Source organism: Pongo pygmaeus, chromosome 1 (assembly GCF_028885625.2).
Source record: "Pongo pygmaeus isolate AG05252 chromosome 1, NHGRI_mPonPyg2-v2.0_pri, whole genome shotgun sequence".
NCBI classification, from domain to species: domain Eukaryota; kingdom Metazoa; phylum Chordata; class Mammalia; order Primates; family Hominidae; genus Pongo; species Pongo pygmaeus.
Window position 1 is genome coordinate 209135933 of NC_072373.2, and position 25378 is coordinate 209161310.

General features: G+C 40.8%; 1 protein-coding gene across 5 annotated transcripts in view; it reads left to right on the forward strand.

Moving 5' to 3' along the window:
• USP48 (ubiquitin specific peptidase 48) overlaps nt 1–25378 on the forward strand; it is a 104850-nt gene that overhangs the window by 59043 nt on the left and 20429 nt on the right. For all 5 annotated transcript variants that reach the window (XM_063667359.1, XM_063667362.1, XM_054502334.2 and 2 more), the window contains exons 12-22: nt 483–680; nt 2818–2932; nt 3416–3546; nt 9129–9197; nt 17684–17808; nt 17963–18085; nt 18366–18427; nt 18718–18828; nt 20166–20296; nt 20938–21044; nt 22939–23043. In XM_063667359.1, the coding sequence (XP_063523429.1) occupies nt 483–680; nt 2818–2932; nt 3416–3546; nt 9129–9197; nt 17684–17808; nt 17963–18085; nt 18366–18427; nt 18718–18828; nt 20166–20296; nt 20938–21044; nt 22939–23043 (1277 nt within the window). The remainder of the gene's footprint in view (nt 1–482; nt 681–2817; nt 2933–3415; nt 3547–9128; nt 9198–17683; nt 17809–17962; nt 18086–18365; nt 18428–18717; nt 18829–20165; nt 20297–20937; nt 21045–22938; nt 23044–25378) is intronic.

Here is a 25378-nt window from a genome sequence, read left to right on the forward strand (position 1 = left end):
AGGTTAATTTCAGTTTGGCTTCTCATTTTAATTTTCAGATGTATATCACATATATGTGAAAAGTACTGACAAAAATAATTTATGAAATAAACATAGTAGGGCATGAGGTTGTGTTATTTGTGAGGCAGCAATGGAGCATGACTTGTAGTCAACAAACATGGGTGTCCTGATCAAAGCTCTGCTGTGCTATTAGGCAAGACTCTATGTGGATGCCTCTTGTAGAATGTGGTTAATAATACCAGCCAATCTCATAGGGCACTGTGCAGACTCAGCATTACGGTGCACAGCTCCTTGAACTCATAGGAGTGGCACTTAACTGGAGCTTTGTGTCGTACTCATCAAACGTCTTCCCCCAGACAATGATTCTTCTGATTCTGCTAACTCTGGACAGAGTTTGCATTGTCTTTTGAGAAAAATGAATGTATCACTTAGTCAAAAAACTGTAAAAATACATAGGCTTTTTCCGATGCTTGCTTTCTCAGAGCCCTATGAGTTTGTCTCTCTGGAATGGCTGCAAAAGTGGTTGGATGAATCAACACCTACCAAACCTATTGATAATCACGCTTGCCTGTGTTCCCATGACAAGCTTCACCCGGATAAAATATCAATTATGAAGAGGATATCTGAATATGCAGCTGACATTTTCTATAGTAGATATGGAGGAGGTCCAAGACTAACTGGTAATTCAAGATGTCCTCTCTGTTTAAAAAAGAACAGCTCATTAAATCTTCATCTTACGGTCTTTATGAGTGTGGCTTATGATGATTTGACCCAAACTATGCTAGACCAAATATTCCTTACACTTTGCACAAAGGATTTGCTAAATAAAGTAGAAGTTAAGCAACTGATGCTATTCATAGAGGGTTGATGGGGGTTTTTAGTTTGTTTTTTTTTTTTGGTTTGTTTCTTTTAACCCCTCTCAAAGCAGACAAAATAGGACGGTTTTGAGAAAACTGTCTGGTAGTAGTTTGTTACTCTGTATAATACTGTTTAAGGTACTTAAGCCCTTGTCTGATTAATTACAAGTTTGTGCCTCCATGTTATGGTGACTTTTTTTTTTTTTTTTTTTTTTTTTTGAGACAGAGTCTCGCTCTGTTACCCAGGCTGGAGTGCAGTGGCTCAATCTCAGCTCACTGCAACCTCCACCTCCTGGGTTCAAGTGATTCTCGAGCCTCCCGAGTAGCTGGGATTACAGGCACGCACCACCACGCCCAGCTAATTTTTGTATTTTTGGTAGAGACGGGGTTTCACTGTGTTGCCCAGGCTGGTCTCGAGCTCCTGGGTTCAAGTGATCCACTCAACTTCACCCCTCCGAAGTGCTGGGATTACAGGCAGGAGCCACCGCGCCCGCCCGGCTATGGTGACTTCTAACAGTGTGTGAGCTGTAGATGGTTACTTAGTTTATGAATGGAAGCTACTTGATTCTACCTTAAATATAGAGCTGTATATGACCACATAGTACCCACGGTTTGTTTTGGCAGCCTTTCTGTTCTGCCTCCTTGAAACATTTTTCTTTTTACATGAGTAGCTGCCAACACAATCCTCCCTCCAATTTTCAGATGAGGCTGTAGGAAATTACATGACCCCTCCCTTCCCAATACACTTTTTCTGAAATTAAGTGCTGTTTTCTAATGCTATACAACTTATTGCATAAAACCTGATATTTAACTACATGCTGCAGGCCTTCTGTTAAACACAACTGGAGTTTTGCTTCCTAAATTTCTGGGAATTTTTGTTTTTGTTTTTTTGAGACAGTGTCTCACTCTGTTGCCCAGGCTGGAGTGCAGAGGTGCAATCACAGCTCACTGCAGCTTCGACCTCCTCAGGCTCCCGTCTCAGTCTTCCAAGTGGCTGGGACCACAGACATGCACCACCATGCCTGGTTAAGTTTTGTATTTTTTGTAGAGATGGTGTTTCATCATGTTGCCCAGGCTGGTCTCAAACTCCTAGGCTCAAGTGATTCACCTGCCTCGGCCTCCCAAAGTGCTGGAATTATAAGAATGGGCCACCATATCTGGCCCCTGTTTTTTTTTTTTTTTCTGAGACAGAGTCTTATTCTGTTGCCCCAGCTGGAGTACAGTGGTGGAATCATAGTGCACTACAGCCTAGAACTTCTAGGCTTAAGCAGTCCTCCCACCTCAGCTTCCCAAGTAGCTGGGACTACAGGTACACATCACCATGACTTGCTAATTTTTACATTTTTTGTAGAGACGGTCTCACTATGTTGCCCAGGCTGGTTTCAAACTCCTGTTCTCAAGCTACCCTCCCTGCCTGGCTTCCCAAAGCTGTTGGTGGTATGAGCCACTATACCTTCCACTGTTCTTAATTCACAATGAATAAACCATGCAGTGGGAAGGGCGTTCACATTTTAGATGATTCCTAAAACTTCTTTGAGTTTTAAACCAGGCCCTTCATTTTGCTTTTCCTTTTAGTGTGCTTTGAAGATCACTTTCACATGAAGAGCATTATTTATAATTATCAGCTATATTTAACCCCCCCACCATAGAACCTCAGTTATTTGATTATCATCTTGTAAAAATTGCATGTAAGCCTTGTCAGATACTATATTTAGATACTTTTAATGTAATACAACATTTTGTCTCTCATTGTTCTTTCTTTATTCAGATAACAGTATTGCCGTCTTGGTTTCTAATTGTCTTAGTAAAATAATTTAGGGTATATACCAATTTGCCATATTGCCAACATTTGTGACTTTGGTTTAGAATGTGTCTGTGTTTGTGAAGTGCTAAAAACATTTTCCTAACAGGAAGTCTGTCTGAATGAAATATATTTCCTTTCATTCTTTCTTGCCTGTAGTGAAAGCCCTGTGTAAGGAATGTGTAGTAGAACGTTGTCGCATATTGCGTCTGAAGAACCAACTAAATGAAGATTATAAAACTGTTAATAATCTGCTGAAAGCAGCAGTAAAGGGGTATGTTGCACAGTGTACATTGTTTGTGATAAACTAAGAAGTTTTCAAGAGGTCATAACCAAGCATCTCGTTATTTATTAAAAATAGGAGGTTGGGATTTTTAGAAGAAGGATGATAAAGTGGATGGTAGAGCCAGATCAAAAGTAAATTTTGCAATGACTGCCCCTGTGGCAACGATAAAGAAAACTGCTGAGTCAGATAGCCTTTGCCACTGTAGTCCATCCTACCATTTGATTGGTGTGATTGGCATGAAGGTAGGAAAAGCAGGATAATATTTAGAATGGAAACAAAATATTAGATCCCTGCAGTTCAATAGTGAACAGAGAAAATGAGCAAAATTAGGAAGTGGATTAAAATCAATTACATGTACAGTAGCTGATGTTGAGTGTTTGTAATTCACTTTAGTTGTTTTTATAGGCAAAGAAGGGAGGACAGTGTTTGGAAATATTGCTTGTATGATTTAATATTCTCTCTGTTCCACAGCAACGATGGATTTTGGGTGGGGAAGTCCTCCTTGCGGAGTTGGCGCCAGCTAGCTCTTGAACAGCTGGATGAGCAAGATGGTGATGCAGAACAAAGCAACGGAAAGATGAACGGTAGCACCTTAAATAAAGGTAACACTTTAAACCTATGTGTAGATCGTTGTGAAATTATACCATGAAAATATAAGTGGACCAGGCACGGTGGCTCATTCGTGTAGTCCCAGCTACTTGGGAGGCTCAGATGGGCAGATCACTTGAGCCCAGCGGTTATGCCAGCCCCACTGCACTCCAGTCTGGATAACAGAGTGAGACCCTGTTTCTCTAAAAAACAATTTTAGGCCGGGTGCGGTGGTTCATGCCTGTAATCCCAGCACTTTGGGAGACCGAGGCAGGTTGATCACTTGAGGTCAGGTGTTGAAGACCAGCCTGAGCAACATGGTGAAACCCCGTCTCTACTAAAAATACAAAAATAATTAGCCAGGAGTGGTGCTGCACACCTGTGGTCCCAGCTACTCGGGAGGCTGAGGCAATAGAATCGATTGAATCCAGGAGTTGTAGGTTACCATGACCCAAGGTTGCGCCACTACACTGCAGCCTGGGCGACAGAGCAAGACTCTGTCTCTTAAAAAAAAAAAAAAAAAAAAATCCAAAAAATGAGTAAAATTGGTTTCATACCCATCCATGTAATTTTAAAGACAACTTTTATTAAACTACAAGCTCTCACAAGTAGGTCAGAGCAAATAAAAGATTTTTAAGCTATCGAAATTCAGCAAGGACTCAGCAACTCACATGTGAAATTTTCCTTTATAACCTATCATGCTTGGGCTCAAGCTCTCTCTAGTTAATCACATTCAAAATTAATATTAATTCTGTTCTAGGCTAAGAGTTTAAAGAAAGGTTAAGTGTACTGCAAATTGGCGTAATATATTGTATGCTCGGTACATTTTGGTTTTGGATTATCTGCCACACTGCCTTTGTCAAGTAAATGAGCTTGTACTTCTTTATCTTTCATCAAGTAGAGAAGGCAGCTTTTAAATAGCTTTCTGCTTATAAATTGTTCTGAGTTTCCTATGCTTTCAAATCAGAAATTATGTTATTGTAAATCAAACACTAAATTTAATTTTATAATCAGTGGTTCATAAGATGTCAAGGAAATTTATTACTTTAATGTTCTTGACCTTTATTGAAATGTTCTGTATTTTCTGCATTCAAGCATGTCATATCATTTGTATCATTATTTTTTATTTTTTAAGTTTTTATTTTATTTATTTATTTATTTGAGATGGAGTTTCACTCTTTTTGCCCAGGCTGGAGTGCAGTGACGCAGTCTCGGCTCCCTGCAACCTCCGCCTCACTGCAACCTCTGCCTCCTGGGTTCAAGCGGCTCTCCTGCCTCAGCCTCCCAAGTAGCTGGGATTACAGGTGCACACCACCACGCCCAGCTAATTTTGTATGTTTAGAAGAGACAGGGTTTCACCATGTTGGCCAGGCTGATCTTGAACTCCTGACCTCCCAAAAGTGTTGGGATTACAGGCGTGAGCCACCGCGCCTGACCAGTTTTTATTTCTTTTAAATTCTAGAGATAAGGCCTCACTATGTTGCCCAGGCTGGTCTCCCAACTCCTGTGCTCAAGCGATCCTTCCACCTTGGCTTCCCAAAGTGCTGGGGTTATAGGTGTGAGCCACTGAGCCTCGCCCATTTCTGTCACTTTATATTATATTTATTTTATTTGGTATTGATCTTCCCATCTCACTACCTTACTTTTTGGGAAAACCAACCCAGTATTAGTTTTAAACTCTTTGAGCTGTGATTAACATTTTCAAACTTGAAGAGTTTTTACTTTTTTTTCTTTTTTGAGACTTTTTTTAACTTTTTTGAGATAGAATATCACTCTGTCCCCCAGGCTAGAGTGCAGTGGCGTGATCTTGGCTCACTGCAACCTCTGCCCCCCCCCCGCCCCCTGCCCCTCCGCCTGGTTCAAGTGATTTTCCTGCCTCAGCCTCCCAAGTAGCTGGGATTACACATGTGCCACCACGCCCGGCTAATTTTTGTATTTTAGTGGAGATGGGGTTTCACCATGTTGGCCAACTGGTCTTGAACTCCTGAGCTCAAGTGATCCGCCCACCTTGGCCTCCCAAAGTGCTAGGATTACAGGTGTGAGCTACTGCACCCAGCTGAGTTTTTACTTTTGATTAAAATATTTTATTGTGCTATATAATTCATGAACTTAACATCAATTTGAGTTTTATTATCCTGTCATTTGAAAAACCATACTATAATTTTAATGATAACATGTGACTTAGTGTTAAATATTTATTTACTGCTTTTTAAAACCTCTTTAATTTTGGAGGCCGAGGCAGGCAGATCACAAGGTCACGAGTTCGGGATCAGCCTGACCAACATGGTGAAACCCCTTCTCTCCTAAAAATACAAAAATTATCCAGGCGTGGTGGCATGCACCTGTAATCCCAGCTACTCAGGAGGCTGAGGCAGGAGAATCATTTGAACCTGGGAGGAGGAGGTTGCACTGAGCCGAGATCGTGCCACTGCACCCCAGCCTGGGCGACAGAGCACGACACTGTCTCAAAAAAAAAAAAAAAGCCTGTTTATATATCAGTGTCCCTTCATTTTTAGTAAAATTGGGTGCCATAATAGAAAGTGCCTTCATGTTGGCATAGCTTAAAAGTATTTTTCATGTTGCTTTCATAGTAATATGCCTCTATTCTCCTTCCGCCATTAAAACATTTCAAAAGCTTCAAGCAGCACAAATGTGACAAAGTAGAACTTCAAAGCCTTCCCACCAGATACAATCACTGTAAATAGTGGGTTTTTATAATACAGCTCCTATGGGCACAGTTGTACATCTCTCCCTGTCAAAACATACAGCCCTTTTTATTGATTGCATTTTGTTTTGTGGATTCATTATGTTTATCTGATTCTATTTTAATTTTTTACATTACTATGTACACACAGGTGAAGTGAGAGTCCTTTTGTGTCCTGTACTTACATCATTACAGAATTTTCAGATTATTTCTGAGAAATAAGTTCCTAGAAATTGCTGGATCAGAGTTATAAATATTTATAATTGCCACATACTGACACATATCGGTAAATTTTCTTCAATATATGCATATTAGGGGGTTCATTTTTGCATGCTTTTGTCAACATAAAGAATACATCCATCACATCAGTTTTGTTTTTTCTTGTTTTGTTTTGTTTTTGAGATGGAGTCTCCCACTGTTACCCAGTCTGGAGTGCAGTGGTGCGATCTCGGCTCACTCCAACCTCTACCTCCCGGGCTCAGCCTCCGGAGTAGCTGGGATTACAGGCATGCACCAGCACACCGGGCTAATTTTTGTATTTTTAGCAGAGAGGGGTTTTTGCCATGTTGACCAGGCTGATCTTGAACTCCTGACCTTGATCTGCCCACCTCAGCCCTCCAAAGTGCTGGGATTACAGGCATGAGCCACCGTGCCCGGCAGTCACATCAATTTTTATCAGCCTGATACAGGAAGTTAGACTTAGCCGTGTTGAGGCTTAACGTTTTTCAAAATGTCATTGAGGTTGACCATCGTCTTAGGCTTGAGAAGTTATTTGTATGTGTGACAGAAAAAGAGGAGACAGAATTATCTGGTCATATCCTTCCTTTGCCCATTTTTTCACTTGATTCTTGTGGGTTTTTTTTTTTTGTTCGTTAGTTTGGTTGGTTGGTTTTTTGTTTGTTTGTTTGTTTTGTTTTGTTTTTTTAGACAGGATCTCCCTCTTTCACCCTGGCTGGAGTGCAGTGACGCAATTGCAACTCAATGCAGCCTCCACCTCATAGGCTGAAGCAATCCTGTCACCTCAGCCTCCTGAGTAGCTGGGACCCCAGGCACGTGCCACCACGCCCAGATAATTTTCATACTTTTTGTAGAGATGGGGTTTTGCAGTGTTGCTCAGGCTGGTCTTGAACTCCTCCTGGGCTCATGCGATCTGCCTGCCTTTGTCTTCTCATGGTGCTGGGATTACAAGCGTGAGCCACTGTGCCTGGCCTCTACTTCAGTTTTTGAATGATTAGTAAATATTTTTTGTATGTATTAATTGTAGTAAAAATGTGTGAAGTTCTTAACCTGGAAAACCCATGGATAATGATTTTTTTTTTTTTTTTTTTTTTTTTTGAGACAGTCTTGCTTTGTCGTGCAGTGGCGCGATCTGGGCTCACCACAAGCTCCGCCTCCCAGGTTCACGCCATTCTCTTGCCTCAGCCTCCTGAGTAGCTGGGACTGCAGGCGCCCGCCACCATGCCTGGCTAATTTTTTGTATTTTTAGTAGAGGCGGGGTTTCACCGTGTTAGCCAGGATGGTCTTGATCTCCTGATCTCGTGATCCACCTGCCTCGGCCTCCCGAAGTGCTGGGATTACAGGCGTGAGCCACCACGCCTGGCCCCCGTGGATGATGATTTTAATCATACTTAAGGATTCTTCATTTGATCCTGTTCCCAGTATATACAACTGTAAATTGATAGTGACACAGTGTAAAAAAGTAAGAAAAGCAGATATTGGAAGAGAAACGTTAACAGCAAAAGCAAAGTTTTTATTATATAGTGGTCCACTCTTATGCAAGGTTTTGCTTTTCATGGTTTCAGTTAACCTGCAGTGAATTGCAGTCTGAAAATATTACATGGAAACTTCCAGAAGTAAACAATTCATAAGTTTTAAATTGCACACTGTTCTGAGTAGCATGATGATATTATATCTCATACCCTCCTGCTTCATCCTGCCTGCGACATGAGTTTTCCCTGTGTCCAGCTTATCTGTGCTATACATGCTACCAACTGGTCACCTAGCAACCCTCTTGGTGCTCAGATTGACTGTAGGAGTGCCTGTATTCAAATCACCCTTATTTTACTTAATAGTGATCTCAAAGTGGAAGAGTGGTAATGTTGGCAATTCAGGTATGTCAAAAAGAAGCCACAAAGTGCTTCCTTTAAGTGGAAAGGTGGAAGTAAGTTCTTGATTTAAATAAGGAAAGAAAAAAACTTGTATGCTGAGGTTGCTAAGATCTATAGGAACAAATCTGTCTGTGAAATTAAGAAGGAAAAAAATTCATGCTAGTTTTGCTGTCACACTACAAACTGTAAGTTATGGCCACAGTGTGAGTTAAGATGGAAAAGGCATTAAACTTGTGGGTGGAAGACATGAATAGAAATGTGCCAATGGATGTTTATCGAGTTCAGTGGTATATGAGGTTTTAGGCATCCATTGAGGGTCTTGGAACATATCTCCTGACTGATCAGCGGGGAATACTCTGATGATAAAGGTTAAGTCCTTATTTAATATGCCTTTAATGCTTTGTGTTCACCCCCAAAAAGTGTAGGTAGGTGAAAATGACATGCCATGACATGACATGTAGATGATTAACTTGGTTTATGACACAGTATTCTCGATACTTTGACTAGAATTAATAGAAGAATTCCATTTTTTGAATTTAAAAAGGCACATTTTCTTGCATAACCTAAATCTTCAAAAGTTAACTGTCATTGAGATGTTCCTCTTTCCTTTTAAGGGAAAGAAATATAACACTTTTTAGCAGAACTGTGTAGGAATCACATGGGTCTAATTTTCAGAGTTTTAAAGTTTTCTTAGTTCCAAATTGTGCAGAGTAGTATATCTGCTACTTTCAACTTTAAGTACACAATAACCACAGCAGATATCATTTGTATTTCTTTTGATTAGATGAATCAAAGGAAGAAAGAAAAGAAGAGGAGGAATTAAATTTTAATGAAGATATTCTATGTCCACATGGTAAGCTAGAAGCATAAATGAGTTCTGTTTTATTATCCTTATTTTAGTTTTAGCTTCTACTGCCTGGCTTTCATGCCAGTATCTCTCACATCTTACCTGGGAAAAATGTTTTTTTTAATAGAATTTCCCCATATTTAGAGGAAATCATTGGAAAAGAAACTTCTTGTCACTTGTTCCATTGAAGTGCTTTTGAATTTTAAGTATTGAATTTCAGTTGTTTCCCATGATTGTCATTGTCCAAGTTAAACACTTTGAGAATAGTGCTCATATGTTTCTTCTTCTTCATCTTGTTAGGGCTGTCTTTGGTTTTTATTTATTTTTTTATCTGTGCAACAAGGTCTCTCTCTGTTACTGTCCTAGCTTAGTGCAGCATCAACATCCTGGGCTCAAGTGTTCCTCCTGCCTTGGCCTCCTGAGTAGCTGGGACCATAGGCATGCGCCATCACACCCAGCTAATTTTTAAATTTGCCTCCCACCTTGGCCTCCCATAGTGGTGGGATTATAGGCACAAGCCACTGGGCTCAGCTTGATTTAGTTTCTTGTTTGTGTATTGACCAGCTGCTGTGTACTGTGTGCTAGATAGTTTTTTAAAAAGCTAAATTGTAAATCCTTATTTAATCCTATGTATTGGTTCATGTATTTCTTTACTTGGTCTTGGTGAATGCTTACTTCTAATAAGTAGCTTTTACAAGATGATCATGCAAGGGATTCATCATATATTAGGCACAATTTTCTATTCTAATAGCACCCTGAAAGTCGAGCAGGTGTCTGTTTCTCAAAGCTTTCTACTTCGTAAGTTCCCCTTCCCACCTCCAAAAAGTCTGAGCACTGAGTGCGGTAGCTTGCACCTATAATCCCAGCTACTAGGAAGGCTCAGGTAGGAGGATCGCTTGAGCCCACGATTTTGAGACCAGTCTGGGCAACACAGCAAGACCCTGTCTCTAAAAAAATATTAAGTGGGTTTGGTGGTATATGCCTGCAATCTCAGTTTCTCAGGAGGGTGAAAGGATCACTTGACCCAGGAGTTTGAGGCTAGAGTGAGGTATGATCACGACGCTGCACTCTAGCCTGGACGACAGTGCGATACCCCATCTCTTTAAAATAAAATCAATAGGACACTAAATTTGACAGAAAAGTTGGCTTGTCAGTGGTTCATTTTGTTAACCCATGTTCATGCGTTTCTTGTTATGTGGTAATTTGTTGCTAATATTTAGGATTCCTGTTGATCCTAATGAATTCCTAACTGTAGTTCTTGTTTCATCGGTTCACTGTGAACCAGTGGATGATGTCTCACTCTTATCCCTGATGCACATTGGCACTTTTATATGAAGTGCCCTTGATGATACTAGTGATGGTGGTTGCCACTGGAGTAGTACTAGCATTCTGGATTATCTCACTGCACTTTAGCTTGCGAGGTGAGTGGCATTCCCATTTACAGGCCACACAACTAGAAAGGGGCCATCCTGGGATGTGTGTTTGGGTCTTGGTCTCTGTGAGTCCCAAGTTCCTGTGTTCTTTCTATCGTATCACCCTGTCTGTCTACTGGTTGGTCTTTTACACTACAGGTGCACAGCAGGAGAAGATGAGTTGACCTCGTGAGTGCTGAATAGCAGGAGGAAATAAACAGGGGAAGGAAGTTCGGGTGAATAGCCAAAAGGAGGTGTATTTTTCCAGTGATGCTCTCATATCACCTTTTCTAACCTTCACAGCATAGATGTGGACATAGGATTGGTGCCTCCATATTGAGAGTTGAAGCATCTGTGGCAAAATACTGTGTCATGCTTGGTGCTACCACTTGGAACAGTGCTGGAACTTAGATTGTCCTCGTGCTCCTTAGCTCACTGACCTTTGCTCTGCCTTCCCACCTCTTATCATGTCATTTCAATACTGACAGTTTTGAATACAAAGCATGGCAAAGCTGAATGTCGTTTCAGGACACATAGTGCACTCCCCAGCCTATCAGAAATTGTACATAAAGGCCGGGCACGGTGGCTCATACCTGTAATCCCAGCACTTTGGGAAGCCAAGGCGGGGGGATCACTTGAGTCCAAGAGTTTGAGACTAGCCTCGGCATCATGGCAAGACCCCATCTCTACAGAAAGATCAAGAAATTAGCCAGGGGTGGTGATGGTGTGTATCTGTGTTCCCAGCTACGTGAGAGGCTACATTGAGAGGGTTACCTGAGCCCAGGAGGTCAAGGCTGCAGTGAGCCATATTCACGTGCCACTGTACTCCAGCCTGGGTGACCGAGCAAGACCTTGTCTCAAAACAAAACAAAAAAGAAAGAGAGAGTGAGAAAGAGAAAGAAAGAAAGGAAGGGAGGGAGGGAATGAGAAGGGAGTGAGGGAGGGAGGAAGAAATTGTATACAAGGGTTATTTTTTTAGGCTGTTATCTTGATCTGTAACTCAAGTGTTTTGATGCCATACTTTGTTCTCAAATATTTTAAAGGATAGTTTGGCCGGGCGTGGTGGCTCACGCCTGTAATCCCAGCACTTTGGGAGGCTGAGGCGGGCGGATCACTTGAGGTCAGGAGTTTGAGACCAGCCTGGCCAACATGGTGAAACCTCATCTCTACAAAAATACAAAAATTAGCTGGGTGTCATGGCGGGCGCCTGTAATCCCAGCTACTCAGGAGGCTGACCCAGGAGAATCACTTGAACCCAGGAGGTGGAGGTTGCAGTGAGCCAAGATGGCGCCACTGCATTCCAGCCTGGGCAACAAAGCGAGACCCTGTCTCAAAAAAAAAAAAAAGATAGTTTTCTGCCTTTGTTTTTGTGTTACGTTATCTGTCAGCATACCACGTGTCCAGGGTAAAATTTTTCTGGTATAGGATACCTGGCCTTACTTAGATCCACTTTACTCATTAAGTTTCTGTTAAAACCTCTTTCTGGAGGTGTGCTGATGATGTTGGTAGGAGGGGGATTATAGTGGGCAATTATTGAATGTTTACCATTTGCCTGTAGTTTTCCACATTTATAAATATTAACTCATTTAACCTGTTTTGTTTTGTTTTGTTTTGTTTTGAGATGGCGTCTCACTGTGTCACCCAGGCTGGAGCGCAGTGGTGCAGTCTCGGTTCACTGCAACCTCCACCTTCTGGGTTCAAGTGATTCTCCTGCCTCAGCTTCCCGAGTACCTGGAACTATAGGCATGTGCCACCACTCCCAGTTAATTTTTGTATTTTTAGTAGAGATGGGGTTTTGCCATGTTGGCCAGACTGGTCTCAAACTCCTGACCTCAGTTGATCTGCCTATCTTGGCCTCCCAAAATGCTGGGATTACAGGCGTCAGCCACCGTGCCCGTCCAACTCACTTAATCTTACAACAACCCTGTGCTATCAGTATATTATCACATCCATTCTACTGTTGAGTAAGTAAACTGAGGCACAGAGAGGCAAGAGTCACCTGTCTAGGATCACCATACTGAATGGATAGTTTTGCCTAGGTATTTAATTGTCTGTTGGAAATATCTTTTCCGTGAAAATTTAAGAGACTTTTGTGGTAGTGCTCTGGACGTACCATTTGGAAGTCCAAAGCCATTGTTTCTTGGTAATTTTTCTCCACTTCAGTTTCTGGTAGGCTTGTAAGATCTTTGTCCCCAATGTTGTACGGGTTCATTTATTATGCTAGGCACTCTCTGGAAGCCAGGTGTGTCTTGGAGGGGCTTGGTGACTGAGCTTCACTAGTTCAGTGCCCCAGCCGGCTTGTTTTACTGGGAAATTCCCAATGGTGCTGTCTGCTATTGGGCCACTAAGGTTTTTCCATAAGCATCTTTCATTCGCCTGCCTGGAAAATTCAGACCTGCTGTCGCTCTTCGGAAGCTGTAGAAAGAAGAGGACTTAGGAGTCCCTGCATTCAAGAGTGGAAAGGTTTAATTATCCCTGTCTCAGCTTGTCACTTCATTTGTCTCTGTGTTTTGTGTCCGCTGTGCAGGGGCCTTAGGTTTTGTTGTCCAAGAATAAGCATGTAGTCTTTTGTGGCTAGAGGGGGCAGTGATCTCAAGGGCAGAGAAGGGGACTGAGCATTTAACTACATACTTCTTAAATATACTTTCCATCCCTTCTCTCATTTTTTTGTAAATCCCTACCTTGACTTCATGAGCACCCAGTTTTTGGGTCTGTGGGACAGTACTGCAATGTAGCAAATCTGGCTACTTCTTGACTTTCGCCAACTTAGAGTTAATTTTTATTGTGTCTCATTCACCTTCTTTTAAACCCTTATAATTTTTATCCCTGTTGTTCCCTCTGTTGTCTTCATCATTATAGCTGTATGTCTTTTTTTATATATATAAATAATTCCTTAGGTGTGGTGGTTCACATCTATAATCTCAGCACTTTAAGAGGCTGAGGCATTTGAGAGCAGCCTGGGCAACATAGTGAGACCCCACCTCTATTTAAAAAATAAAATAAAAATTAGCCAGGCAAAGTGGCACATGGCTGTAGTCCTAGATGCCCAGGAAACTGAGGCAGGAGCATTGCTTGAGCCCAGGAGATTGTGGTTACAGTGAGCTATGATCACGCCACTGCACTCCAGCCTGGGTGACACAGTGAGATCCTGTCTCTAAAAATGAAAGTATTTTTTTTCTTTTAATTCTTTATTGTGATTTAATGATGTATCATGAGGCATTTAAAGTAAATGCAGTTTTAAACATCATTTTAACCTGGAAAGTCCTTGATTTAAATTTTCATATTTTTATAACAAAATCCCTATATATTTCTAATGTATTGTATGTATTTAATATATCACAGGTTTTGTGTGAATTAATCATTGGATTATATTCCATTGGAAGATTTACTATCATAGAGTTCAGTATTTGTTGCAGATATTATATAACAAGCTTTATAATACAGATATCATATATATATCAAGCTTTCTTACCCATTTTACTTTTTAGTCCTTTAAGTGAATAACCTTCTTATAGCTTACCTTGTTTATTACACCTAGTTTGCTTAGACGATGGGCTGTGTTTTGTTTTGTTATTTTGAAAGTACTTCTTGAGATGTCCTGAGGCCCAAAGTATTATATACAGTTTGAACTAGATTTAGGGTGAGGGGTTGAGGGTCATTTATTCAGTATCTAAATTCATTGTTAACTAGATTTCTCTATTTACCAGAAGAATCTTTGAGTTTTAGATTATCCAGTTATGTTTAATGAATTGAATCTCTCTTGACTGCTTTGATCTTGTTTTGGGAGGTATTGCTCATAGAATGGGTTTAGTTGATTGGCTTTCTCTTAAAATTTAAGAAATAACATGATTCATTGCAGGATACAAGTTTAATTTCTAACAATTTATATGTCCCAGTGAAAAGAGCAACCCAAATTTATTTAACTATTTTGAGGTCATAGACAATATTCAAGTATATTTATTTCATTATCATTCGTTACATTAATTTAATTAATTGTATTAATATTCATAGTTAATGATATATTAACAACTACTATGGTAGTAATTATTAGAATAATAGGAAATTAAATTTAGGAACTCAGCTAAAAAGTAGAGTGAAGGACTATATATTTTTATTACCAACTAGACTACAGTAAAATGACTAATATTATTCTGATCTCAGAAATGAATTTGGGTTGTTCTTTCCTAATTACATGAAAAACACTCATCCCACATAAAAGCCAGTCACTACCTAAAAGTACCCCCACATCAGAATGAAGCCATGCACCCACAGTGTCTGTGGTCTCCTCTGCTCATTTAATAGTAAGTGTGTATGTGCATTCCCATTATTGTTTCCTCATAACCACATGGGGTTATACCACACACAAAGAAGCTCTCTTTTTTGTTTTGTTTTTTTTTTGAAGCATAAAAAGGAAACCATTTAAATATTGTAGTTGCCGTGGAGTTCTTTCCAAATCAGGTCATGGAACTCTACCTTAATCTTTTTTATGGTTACATTGTATTTCACCATAAGGACTTACTAAGTTAAGGTTTGATAATCCAATTAACCTTTTTCTTTCATTTTTAAAAATAAATTCCCTAATTGTGTCTGAGATGGGCATGTTAGAATAAGTTTTCATAGACTCACGGGAAATTTAAATTAACAGCCCACCCAGAAGGAAAATACACGTTTACATTGTGACCCCATTTCTCTGGTAACAAGTTTATTAAAGCAAAATAATCTTTTGGGGATTATTCAAAGATCCAGAAGAGGTGAGGGGTAGAAGTTAAGTTGCATTTTGAGGTATTATAAATTATAGGGACCAGGCATAGTGGTTCATGCTTATAATCCCAGAATTTCTGGAGGCTGAGGTAGGAGGGTTGCTTAAAACCAGAAGTTCGAGAGACTCCCTCTCTACAAAATAAAATATTAGGCGGGCATGGTGGCTCATGCCTGTTAGCCAAACTACTCAGGAGGTTAAGGCAGGAGGATCGCTTGAGCCCAGGAGGTTGAGGCAGCAGTGAGCTATGATCCTGCCACTGTACTCCAGCCCGGGGGGGACAGAATGAGACTCTGTTTTCTTTTTTTCTTTTCTTTTCTTTCTTTTTTTTTTTTTTGAGACAGAGTCTTGCTCTGTCACCCAGGCTGGATTACAATGGTGCGATCTTGGCTCACTGCAACCTCTGCGTCCCGGGTTCAAGCGATTCTCCTGCCTCAGCCTCCCATGTAGCTGCAATTACAGGCGCGCACCACCACTCCTGGCCAATTTGTTTTGTATTTTTAGTAGAGACAGGGTTTCACCATTTTGGTCAGGCTGGTCTTGAACTCCTGACCTTGTGATCCGCTCACCCCAGCCTCCCAAAGTGCTGGGATTGCAGGCGTGAGCCACTGCCCCCGGCCTGTTTTCTATTAAATAAATAAATAAATTTTAAAATATATTATGGGGTTTGAATGAGCTATAGACCTGGGTTTTTTTGTTTGTTTGTTTGTTTTTGTTTTTTGAGACAGAGTCTTGCTCCTCACCCAGGCTGGAGTGGAATGGCACAATCTTGGCTCACTGCAACCTCTGCCTCCCGCATTCAAGTGATTCTTCTGCCTCAGCCTCCTGAGTAGCTGAGATTACAGGTGCCTGCCACACGCCTGGCTAATTTTTGTATTTTGAGTAGAGACAGGGTTTCGCCATGTTGGCCAGGCTGGTCTCGAACTCCTGACCTCGTGATCCGCTCCCCTCAGCCTCCCAAAGTACTGGGATTACAAGTGTGAACCACCAAGCCCGGCCTCAGACCTAGTTTTGTTTTGTTCTGTTTTGTTTTGTTTTGTTTTTTTTGAGATGGCGTCTCTCTCTGTTGCCCAGGCCAGAGTGCAATGGTGGTTATCTTGGCTCACTGCCACCTCTGCCTCCTAGGCTCAAGCAGTCCTCTTGCCTCGGTCTCGAGTAGCTGGGACTACAGGCAAGCACCACCATACCTGTCTGATGTTGGTATTTTTAGTAGAGGCAGGGTTTCATCATGTTGGCCAGGCTGGTCTCAAACTCCTGACAAGTGATCCACCTGCTTCGGCCTCCCAAAGTGCTGGGATTACAGGAGCAAGCCACTGTGCCTAGCCTATAGACCTGGTTTCATATCCCAGCTTTATTACACGCTAGCTGTACGCTGCCTGGTTATATTCATCTTTCTAAATTCATTTATTATGGAAAGTGTAGTACGTATTTAGAAAGCTCCTGGCTTTATTACTCTTAATAAATCTGTATTTACCTTGCCAATGGGTGCAGAAACAAACATATGATTTTAGAAATTTAAAGATAGTTTTCTGGGTAATGACCGATATGGGTAGATAAGTGAAGTTCACTAACTTATTGCTTAGGAACAGCTGAAACAATAGTGAATATAACCACAAGTAGAGCCAGAGGAGAAAGGTCCTGGCAGGGTGGCGGTGACTAGTATTATTTTTTTATGTCTTCTGGGATTTTTGAAGATTGAAGGGGATCTTCAAAATAAATTGCAAATAGCAAACAAGTTGGTGCTTGATTGGAGATGGTTTTCAGATTGAACAGTAGATTGCTTTATCTTCTGTTTGAATTGATAACTTAAGGCAGTGGTCCTGTGATGGCTGGACATAGCTTACAAAATATTATTTTAATGCAGTGTGATTTCAAGATTAGTCAAATGGGAGACAATAAAGTCTGCAGGAAATGATAACCTTTGAGTGTAGGAGTAGGTGTAATTTTGTTAAGCAGCCCTTGCCATGGCACAGAGGTCTCAGGACTCCTGGAATCCCATTTTTGACTACTTCCTTCCTTGCAAGGAGGAAGAAAATGCATGGTTTTAGCTTTGTACATTTGTTTTTATCTCATGATTTTTTTCAACCACAGACCTAGATTAAGGACATAAAATTGAGGTTAATGGCTACCTCCTTTAGAATTAAAATGAAATCGGAAATTCAGAAGTTTTTGAAAACAAGAAAAGAGAGCTAGAAATACCAAACTTTAGCAAAGCAAGAAAAGTGCACCTGTGGATTTTTCTTAAGTTTAAGAAATAGGAAATAGATAATGACTTTTTTTCAGCTGTTTTTTTTTTTCCAAATATATTTTTTTAAACTCAGGTGAGTTATGCATATCTGAAAATGAAAGAAGGCTTGTTTCTAAAGAGGCTTGGAGCAAACTGCAGCAGTACTTTCCAAAGGCTCCTGAGTTTCCAAGTTACAAAGAGTGCTGTTCACAGTGCAAGGTACTGAACACTACTGACATCTGGGGAAATAGCATGCCACCTCCCTGGGTTGACTTCCCAGGGGAATTAACACTGTACTTCTGACGGGGGTGTAGGGAGGAGGCAAGTCATGTGCTGTCAGCAGGAGACAGTTGATTGCTTCATTCTCTTTCAGATTTTAGAAAGAGAAGGGGAAGAAAATGAAGCCTTACATAAGATGATTGCAAACGAGCAAAAGACTTCTCTCCCAAATTTGTTCCAGGATAAAAACAGACCGTGTCTCAGTAACTGGCCAGAGGTATAATGATTCCCACAAAAGAAAGAATGCATCTTTTCTTTTTAAAGCCCTTGCCAAGTTCCCAGTGAGCTATTTCAGAACAACCCAGAACTTCTCATATTCTCATTTGTTTAGTTATCTAACCAGGGGATTTACTCCAACCTGCTATTTTTTGGTAGAGGACTGTGTTTTCATTTTATTTATAAAACTTGAATAAGGACAACCAAAGTATATTATAAGGAATTTGTGTTAAGCAGGTGGTGAATTGACGGATACTGTTTTGTGATTTTTTGTGTTCTAGGATACGGATGTCCTCTACATCGTGTCTCAGTTCTTTGTAGAAGAGTGGCGGAAATTTGTTAGGTAGAAACAAAATATGTTTTATTTCCTTTATAGTTATTATGATTTAGTTGACTCTGGTATTTTTTAAGATTTTGTGGATTCTGTTTGTTGTACCCTTCCTCATGGTTACTTTCACCAGCATACACTGAAAGCTTTCTTTTCTATTAAGTTAAATGAATAAGCCTAAGAAACACATTGAATTACTAATATTTTATTAAATATATCTCTGATTTTGAAATAATTATTTTAAAATCTTCTCTTTCGTCATGCAGTAATTAGGTATATTTCTCCTCCTTGTCTCATTTGAGTAGAAAGCCTACAAGATGCAGCCCTGTGTCATCAGTTGGGAACAGTGCTCTTTTGTGTCCCCACGGGGGCCTCATGTTTACATTTGCTTCCATGACCAAAGAAGATTCTAAACTGTGAGTTCCTTCTCTTCATGTGATTTTTTTTTTTCTTTTCTCTTTCTGGTGATTAATAAAGTATGTTTAGGAAATTTCTCGTCTGACATAGTCTATTTTAAGAATTTAGTCCTTTGCTGAATTGTGGGGGGTTTTTTTCCCCCTTTTTAAAAGAAAAGAAGACTACTCCAGGAAAGACAAGAGGCTGCCCGAGGCTATTTGTGTTTTTGCTCATTCCTTGTCCCTCTTGGAGACAACACAGCCACCCTTTCTCCTCCCCGGCTGCTGGTGACCAGCGCTGAGACCTCTTTTCCAGAATCACAGAATCAACATGGTCTTGGTTATAGGTTTTGTTCTGCCATGGCCAGGCTTCAGACAATTAAAGGAGGAGGCTAGCAGGGTGGCAGAGCAAAGCCACTGCACTGGTCATCTGGAATTCTAGGGTCTTAGAACCCAAATTTTATTCCATGCTTTAAGTACTTCCAGAGGTGTTCATCTGTGAATTTCTCCCCTGATTTTACCAAAAACCATTATATACGAGAAGGTAGAATGCTTCCAACATTGTCAGAAAATCAGGAAAAGGAAATTGGAACACATAAATAAAAATGCCCTTGGGGTTAAGCTAGAGTTTTATTATTCATATTTCAGTACTTTAACATCATTTAAGGGAGTTCAAAGTTTAGATATTCTCTACATTTTCTCCCTTCTCTTTCTCTCCCTCCTTCTCTGCGTCCCTCCTTCCCTGTTGCTCTCTCACTCTCGCTCTCCATCTGTCTTCTCTTTCCTCCCTCCCTTTCTTCCTGTCATTGTTATTATTGCAAATGTCAGACTTCCAGGAAAATATACTAGTAAGCAAACGTGTGTTACCAGTCAGTTTAAAAGTTAAATGGTTCAAATATGATTAAAGGCCCCACAGTGCTTATCCTTCTGTTGCTACTTCTCTTTCTCCCACCCTTCCTCTCGCAGTAACCACTGTACTGAATTTAGAGTTTATCTGTCTCAGAAAGTATTCTGTAAAAAAAAAAAAAATGTACGCACATAATGTCTTGCATATTTAAAACTTTTTATATAAATGGCACCATACTGTATTTATACTTCTGCAACTAACTTATTTTACTCAATTATGTTTTTGAGATCTAACCATGTTGATTCATGTAATTTCAGTGCATTTAGTTTCGCTGCTGTGGTAGCATTCCTTTGTATGAAAAACTATTCTTTGTTTATTATATGTATCTTTTCCCTCTCATTCCTTTGGATTAAATGTTAGTGTTGATGGTTTTGGTTTAGCAGACTAATGGATTATGTTAATTCTCTTAATTTCCATGTGTCTTAAGGCATGTTGTGTTTTTTTTGCACAGTATAGCTCTCATATGGCCCAGTGAGTGGCAAATGATACAAAAGCTCTTTGTTGTGGATCATGTAATTAAAATCACGAGAATTGAAGTGGGAGATGTAAACCCTTCAGAAACACAGTATATTTCTGAGCCTAGTAAGTTTTCATATTGCTTTTGGTTTCTATAGTTAAGAGCTGACATTTTAAGAAGAAAGGGTGTGTCAGTGTTGTCTGCTTAAAGTTAAAGATCATGTGGCGGTCCCAACTCCCTAGGTGGAAACTCTCATTATAATCATCCCATTATTTGTACGTTTATTTATGGACAGTAAATGGATTTCCTTATCATTTGCATGTAATAGAATATAACAGTTAATAGAAAATATCATTAAGAGTCTGGGCCAGCGCACTAGCTCACACCTATAATCCTAATACTTTGAGAGACTACAGTGGAAGGATTGCTTAAGGCCAGGAGTTTCAGACCAGCCTGAGCAACATAACAAGACCTTCTCTCTACAAAATAATAAAAATGTAGCACATATCTGTAGTCTGAGCTACTTGCTGAGAGGCTGAGTCAGGAGCATGGCTTGAGCCCAGAAGTTTGAGGCTACAGTGAGCTATGTTCGTACCACTGTACCCCAGCCTGGGTGACACAGCAAAACTTTGTCTCAAAAAAAGAAAATGTTACTAAGAGTTTAATGAATATTCACTAGTAACTTTGACATATGTTTTTAGATCTTTGATTCTTTAACAATGATTCCTCAGCCACTTCTGTTTTCCCTTTTTTTTTCCCCCCAAAGAACTCTGTCCAGAATGCAGAGAAGGCTTATTGTGTCAGCAGCAGAGGGACCTGCGTGAATACACTCAAGCCACCATCTATGTCCATAAAGTTGTGGATAATAAAAAGGTACTGGTCCCTCTTGTGGCGATGACTAGTAACGATCAAGTGTGCTCTTTGACTTGATTTGCTGTTGTATTTGCACTGAGGGTCTGCCTAGGACTGCATTTTTGTTCCTTCAGAGCTGTTTGGCATCAGAATTGAAATTGGACAATAATTGAAAATGAATAGTTATGTGATTGTATGAGAATTTAGTTTGTTGTTAATTGATACATAGATATTTACTGAATGTCAGCTGTGTTCCAGGAATGATCCCGGTGCTGGGGATACAGTGATAAAGAAGGCAGGTATAATACCTGCTCTCAAAATTATAGGCACCTAATGAGGAAGATGAGGAATAAAGTATAAATTCATATGATTTCACACAGAAATGATTGTTTTGAAGGAACTTTAGCAGGGTCAAGTGGAGGTTATACGGGAGAGGCATCTTGGAGAAGTTGTTTTTACCCAAGCCCTTACTGTCAGGAATGCAGCCTGGGAAGTGTTTTCCAGACAAAGGAAGCAAAGGTCAAAAGCATAAGCCTAATGTGCTTATGCAACAGAGTGAAAACCATTGCACCTAGAACAGCGCTGTCCAGTAGAGCTTCCTGTGGTGATGGACAGGTTCTAGGTTCTGTATCTGTGTTGCGCACTGCAGTAGTCACTGGCCATGTGTGGCTGTGGAGCATTCGACGTGGCTAGCATGACTGAGGAATTTAGTTTTAGTTGATTTAAAATTAAATAGCTACATGTGGCTAATGGCTACCCTAGTGGCTATTGCTGGTCTAGAATGAAATTTATTTCAAGAAGGGATCATGATATGAAATAAACGCCCATACACTATCAGGTTTTATACATCATACCAAGGATTTGGGTTTATTCCCAGTGTAGATATAAGCCCCTGGAGAGTTTCAAGCAAGGTCATGATATGATCTGATTTATAGTTTAAAAAAAATCACCCTGGCTGTAGTGTTTGGAATTGCTGTGAGGGCATAACAGGAATAAGAGAGGTCAGTTAGAGCCCCTTGCACTGACTTACAAGGATAGATGAAATCAATTGGATATATTTGGGAAGTAGAGGTGTTAATACTTGCTTGGATTGGATTTCCAAGCATTTTTATTATATTAGGGATGGCTCTTGGGTAGATCCTGACCCAGATCTCTAGATATCTTGTTAATTTATTTAATTCCATGCTTTCTGGGATTAAAGACAAAATGGAATACATTTTATTTGACGCTTGTTTCCAAACACATTTTTCAGAAGGGTAACTTAAAATTATGCTCTGGAGGCCGAGGGTTCTGCTTTACAAGCTAAATAAACTAAGGCCTTCATTTCCTAATTTGCCAAGAAAATGAAGTTAATGAGTATAAATGTCTCTGTTTCTCCCTGTAAAATTTTCTTAAATCTTTTATTCTCAGTATAAAATACTATCCAATTTAGCTGTAGTTTCATTGTTCAGTTTAATAAGAGTATTTCATAGTGTTCTGCAAGAGAGCGCTTCTCTTCCATCTTTCATTTTCTCGATTCTTAAAGAGCTTGTGACTCCTGCCACTTGAATAGTTTGAGAACTTGAAAAGGCTTGGCAATCAGTGTGCTCAGGAAGGTGTCAAGCACCTTCAAACTTCTGCAAAATAACATCGTTGTACAAGACTGATAATAATAACTGCTCTGCAGAGACCTCTTAAATGTATGGTGAGCGCATTAAATACTACAAGAATAAGTCATAGGGTAAAAAACTAACATGTTAAAAGAGCATAGAAAACCGAGAAGGCTTGATTCTTGATCCACTCTCCAGTCTATAATCCCACCATGATAAAGGTGTTCCTCCTCTTGATAAAGGTTGCCGGTCCCAGCCCCCACATCCTCCATAGCCTGCCTTCCTAGGGTCTGACCTACTTCTCTTTGTTGTCCTGGCACATTCAGGTGATGAAGGATTCGGCTCCGGAGCTGAATGTGAGTAGTTCTGAAACAGAGGAGGACAAGGAAGAAGCTAAACCAGATGGAGAAAAAGATCCAGATTTTAATCAAGTACGTGTTGAAGCTGCTTTTCGTTGTTACACTTTCTGCTGTTCTTATAGAGCAGCCACTCGAAGCCCCTGGCCATCTTTCTGTACGCTATATGGGATATTGGTTCTTTTTCTTTTCTTTCTTTCTTTCTTTTTTTTTTTTTTTTTTGAGATGGAGTCTCGCACTGTTGCCTGTGCTGGAGTGCAGTGGCACTATCTCAGCTCACCACAACGTCAGCCTCCTGGGTTTAAACGATTCTCCTGCCCCAACCTCCTGAGTAGCTGGGATTATAGGCGCCCACCACCACACCTGGCTAATTTTTTATATTTTTAGTAGAGACGGGGTTTCACTGTGTTGGCCAGGCTGGTCTTGAACTCCTGACCTCGTGATCCGCCCACCTCAGCCTCCCAAAGTGCTGGGATTACAGGCATGAGCCACCGCGCCCGGCCTTTTTTTTTTTTTTTTTTTTTTTTTTTAAGAGATGGATCCTAGCCTTGTCACCCAGGCTGGAGTACAGTGGCACAATCTCAGCTCGCTGCAGCCTCCACCTCCTGGGTTCAAGTGATTCTCCTGCCTCAGCCTCCCAAGTAGCTGGGATTACAGGCATGCGCCACGACACCTGGCTAATTTTTTGTATCTTTAATGGAGACGGGGTTTCACCTAGGCTGGTCTCGAACTCCTGACGTCATGATCCTCTCACTTTGGCCTTCCAGAGTGCTGGGATTATAGGCATGACCACCGCACCCGGCCGGTAAATTGTCTTTTGAGAACAGGAAATCGTGGGAATATGGTTGATGTAGGTGGAGATAAGTTTCAACTTCTCAAAAAGTCAGACCCGCACATTGGAGGATATTTTGTACTTTAAACTCATGGATTTTCTACTCAAAGTTTTATTTTTAACAGATGAGGTATTTGTTTTCTTTCTTTACTACTAAAATAGTGTAGTGAAATTATGGATAGTGTTCTCCCTGAAAGAATGAAAGTGTTATAATAGCCATCTACGGTATCTGTGACAGGGCAGAGGTATCTGGGCTTGTTGGCCTGTCTGCACGTTGATACTGTTACTTCATTTTTAACATTGATTGAGAGAGTCTGAAAAGCCATCTTGATTTGAATCTTGGTGTGCCCAAAATAAATGTTACTTGTGGTTTCCCAACTGGTGTAAAGGGATGTCAGCATTTGTTTTCCATGGCTTACTGGCGCTCATAAAATAACCTCAAAACACCTGTGAAGAAGCAAAATCATGCAGTTTGTGACAGTGATCAGCCACTCTTTAAGTTGTCCTTCCCGATCTGTATTTCAGTCAGTCAACACTGGAGGGCCCTTTGCTTCAGTGCTAACCAAATCTGTACACTTGATGAGAATGCAGGCTTTCAGTTTAAAGGGGATATTTTTCTATAGTAAGTGATGCCCTTATTAAACTCTGTGTGCATATATACATCTTGTGTTCCTTGTCATAAGGAACGGGGTAAAGCAGGGCAGCAAAATCATGTCTGCAAACGCTTGTGGAGACATATTAGTTGACTCAGTACTAACATGTCTCCACAAGCGTTTGCAGACATGACTTTGCTGCCACCCTTTACCCTGTTGTCAACTCTGTTTTCATGTCCCTGTCTCTGTGGTGGGGACATCTCTGTGGTCTATACAAGCCATCTTTCGAGCCACATTTGTGCAAACTCGATTGTGTGCTTTTTAGTTGATATATTAAAAGTATGCGTGCCTGTGTGTGTGTGTGTGTGGCCAGGCGCAGTGGCTCACACCTGTAATTCCAGCACTTTGGAAGGCCGAGGCGGGTGGATCACTTGAGGTCAAGAGTTCGCCACCAGCCTGGCCAACATAGTGAAACCCGTCTCTACTAAAAATACAAAAAAAATTAGCCGGGTGTGGTGGCGGGCATCTGTAGTCCCAGCCACTCAGGAGGCTGAGGCAGGAGAATGGCATGAACCCAGCAGGCAGAACTTGCAGTGAGCTGAGATCACGCCACTGCACTCCAGCCTGGGTGACAGAGCGAGACTCCGTCTCAAAAAAAATAAATAAAAATAAAGATACAAAAACACAAAAATTAGGCCAGGCGCGGTGGCTCACACCTGTAATTCCAGCACTTTGGGAGGCTGAGGCGGGCAGATCACGAGGTCAGGAGATTGAGACCATCCTGGCTAACACAGTGAAACCCTGTCTCTACTAAAAATACAAAAAATTAGCCGGGCGTGGTGGCGGGCACCTGTAATCCCAGCTACTCAGGAAGCTGAGGCAGGAGAATGGCGTGAACCCAGGAGGCGGATCTTGCAGTGAGCCGTGATCTCGCCATTGCACTCTAGCCTGGGCGACAGAGCAAGACTCAGCCTCAAAAAAAAAA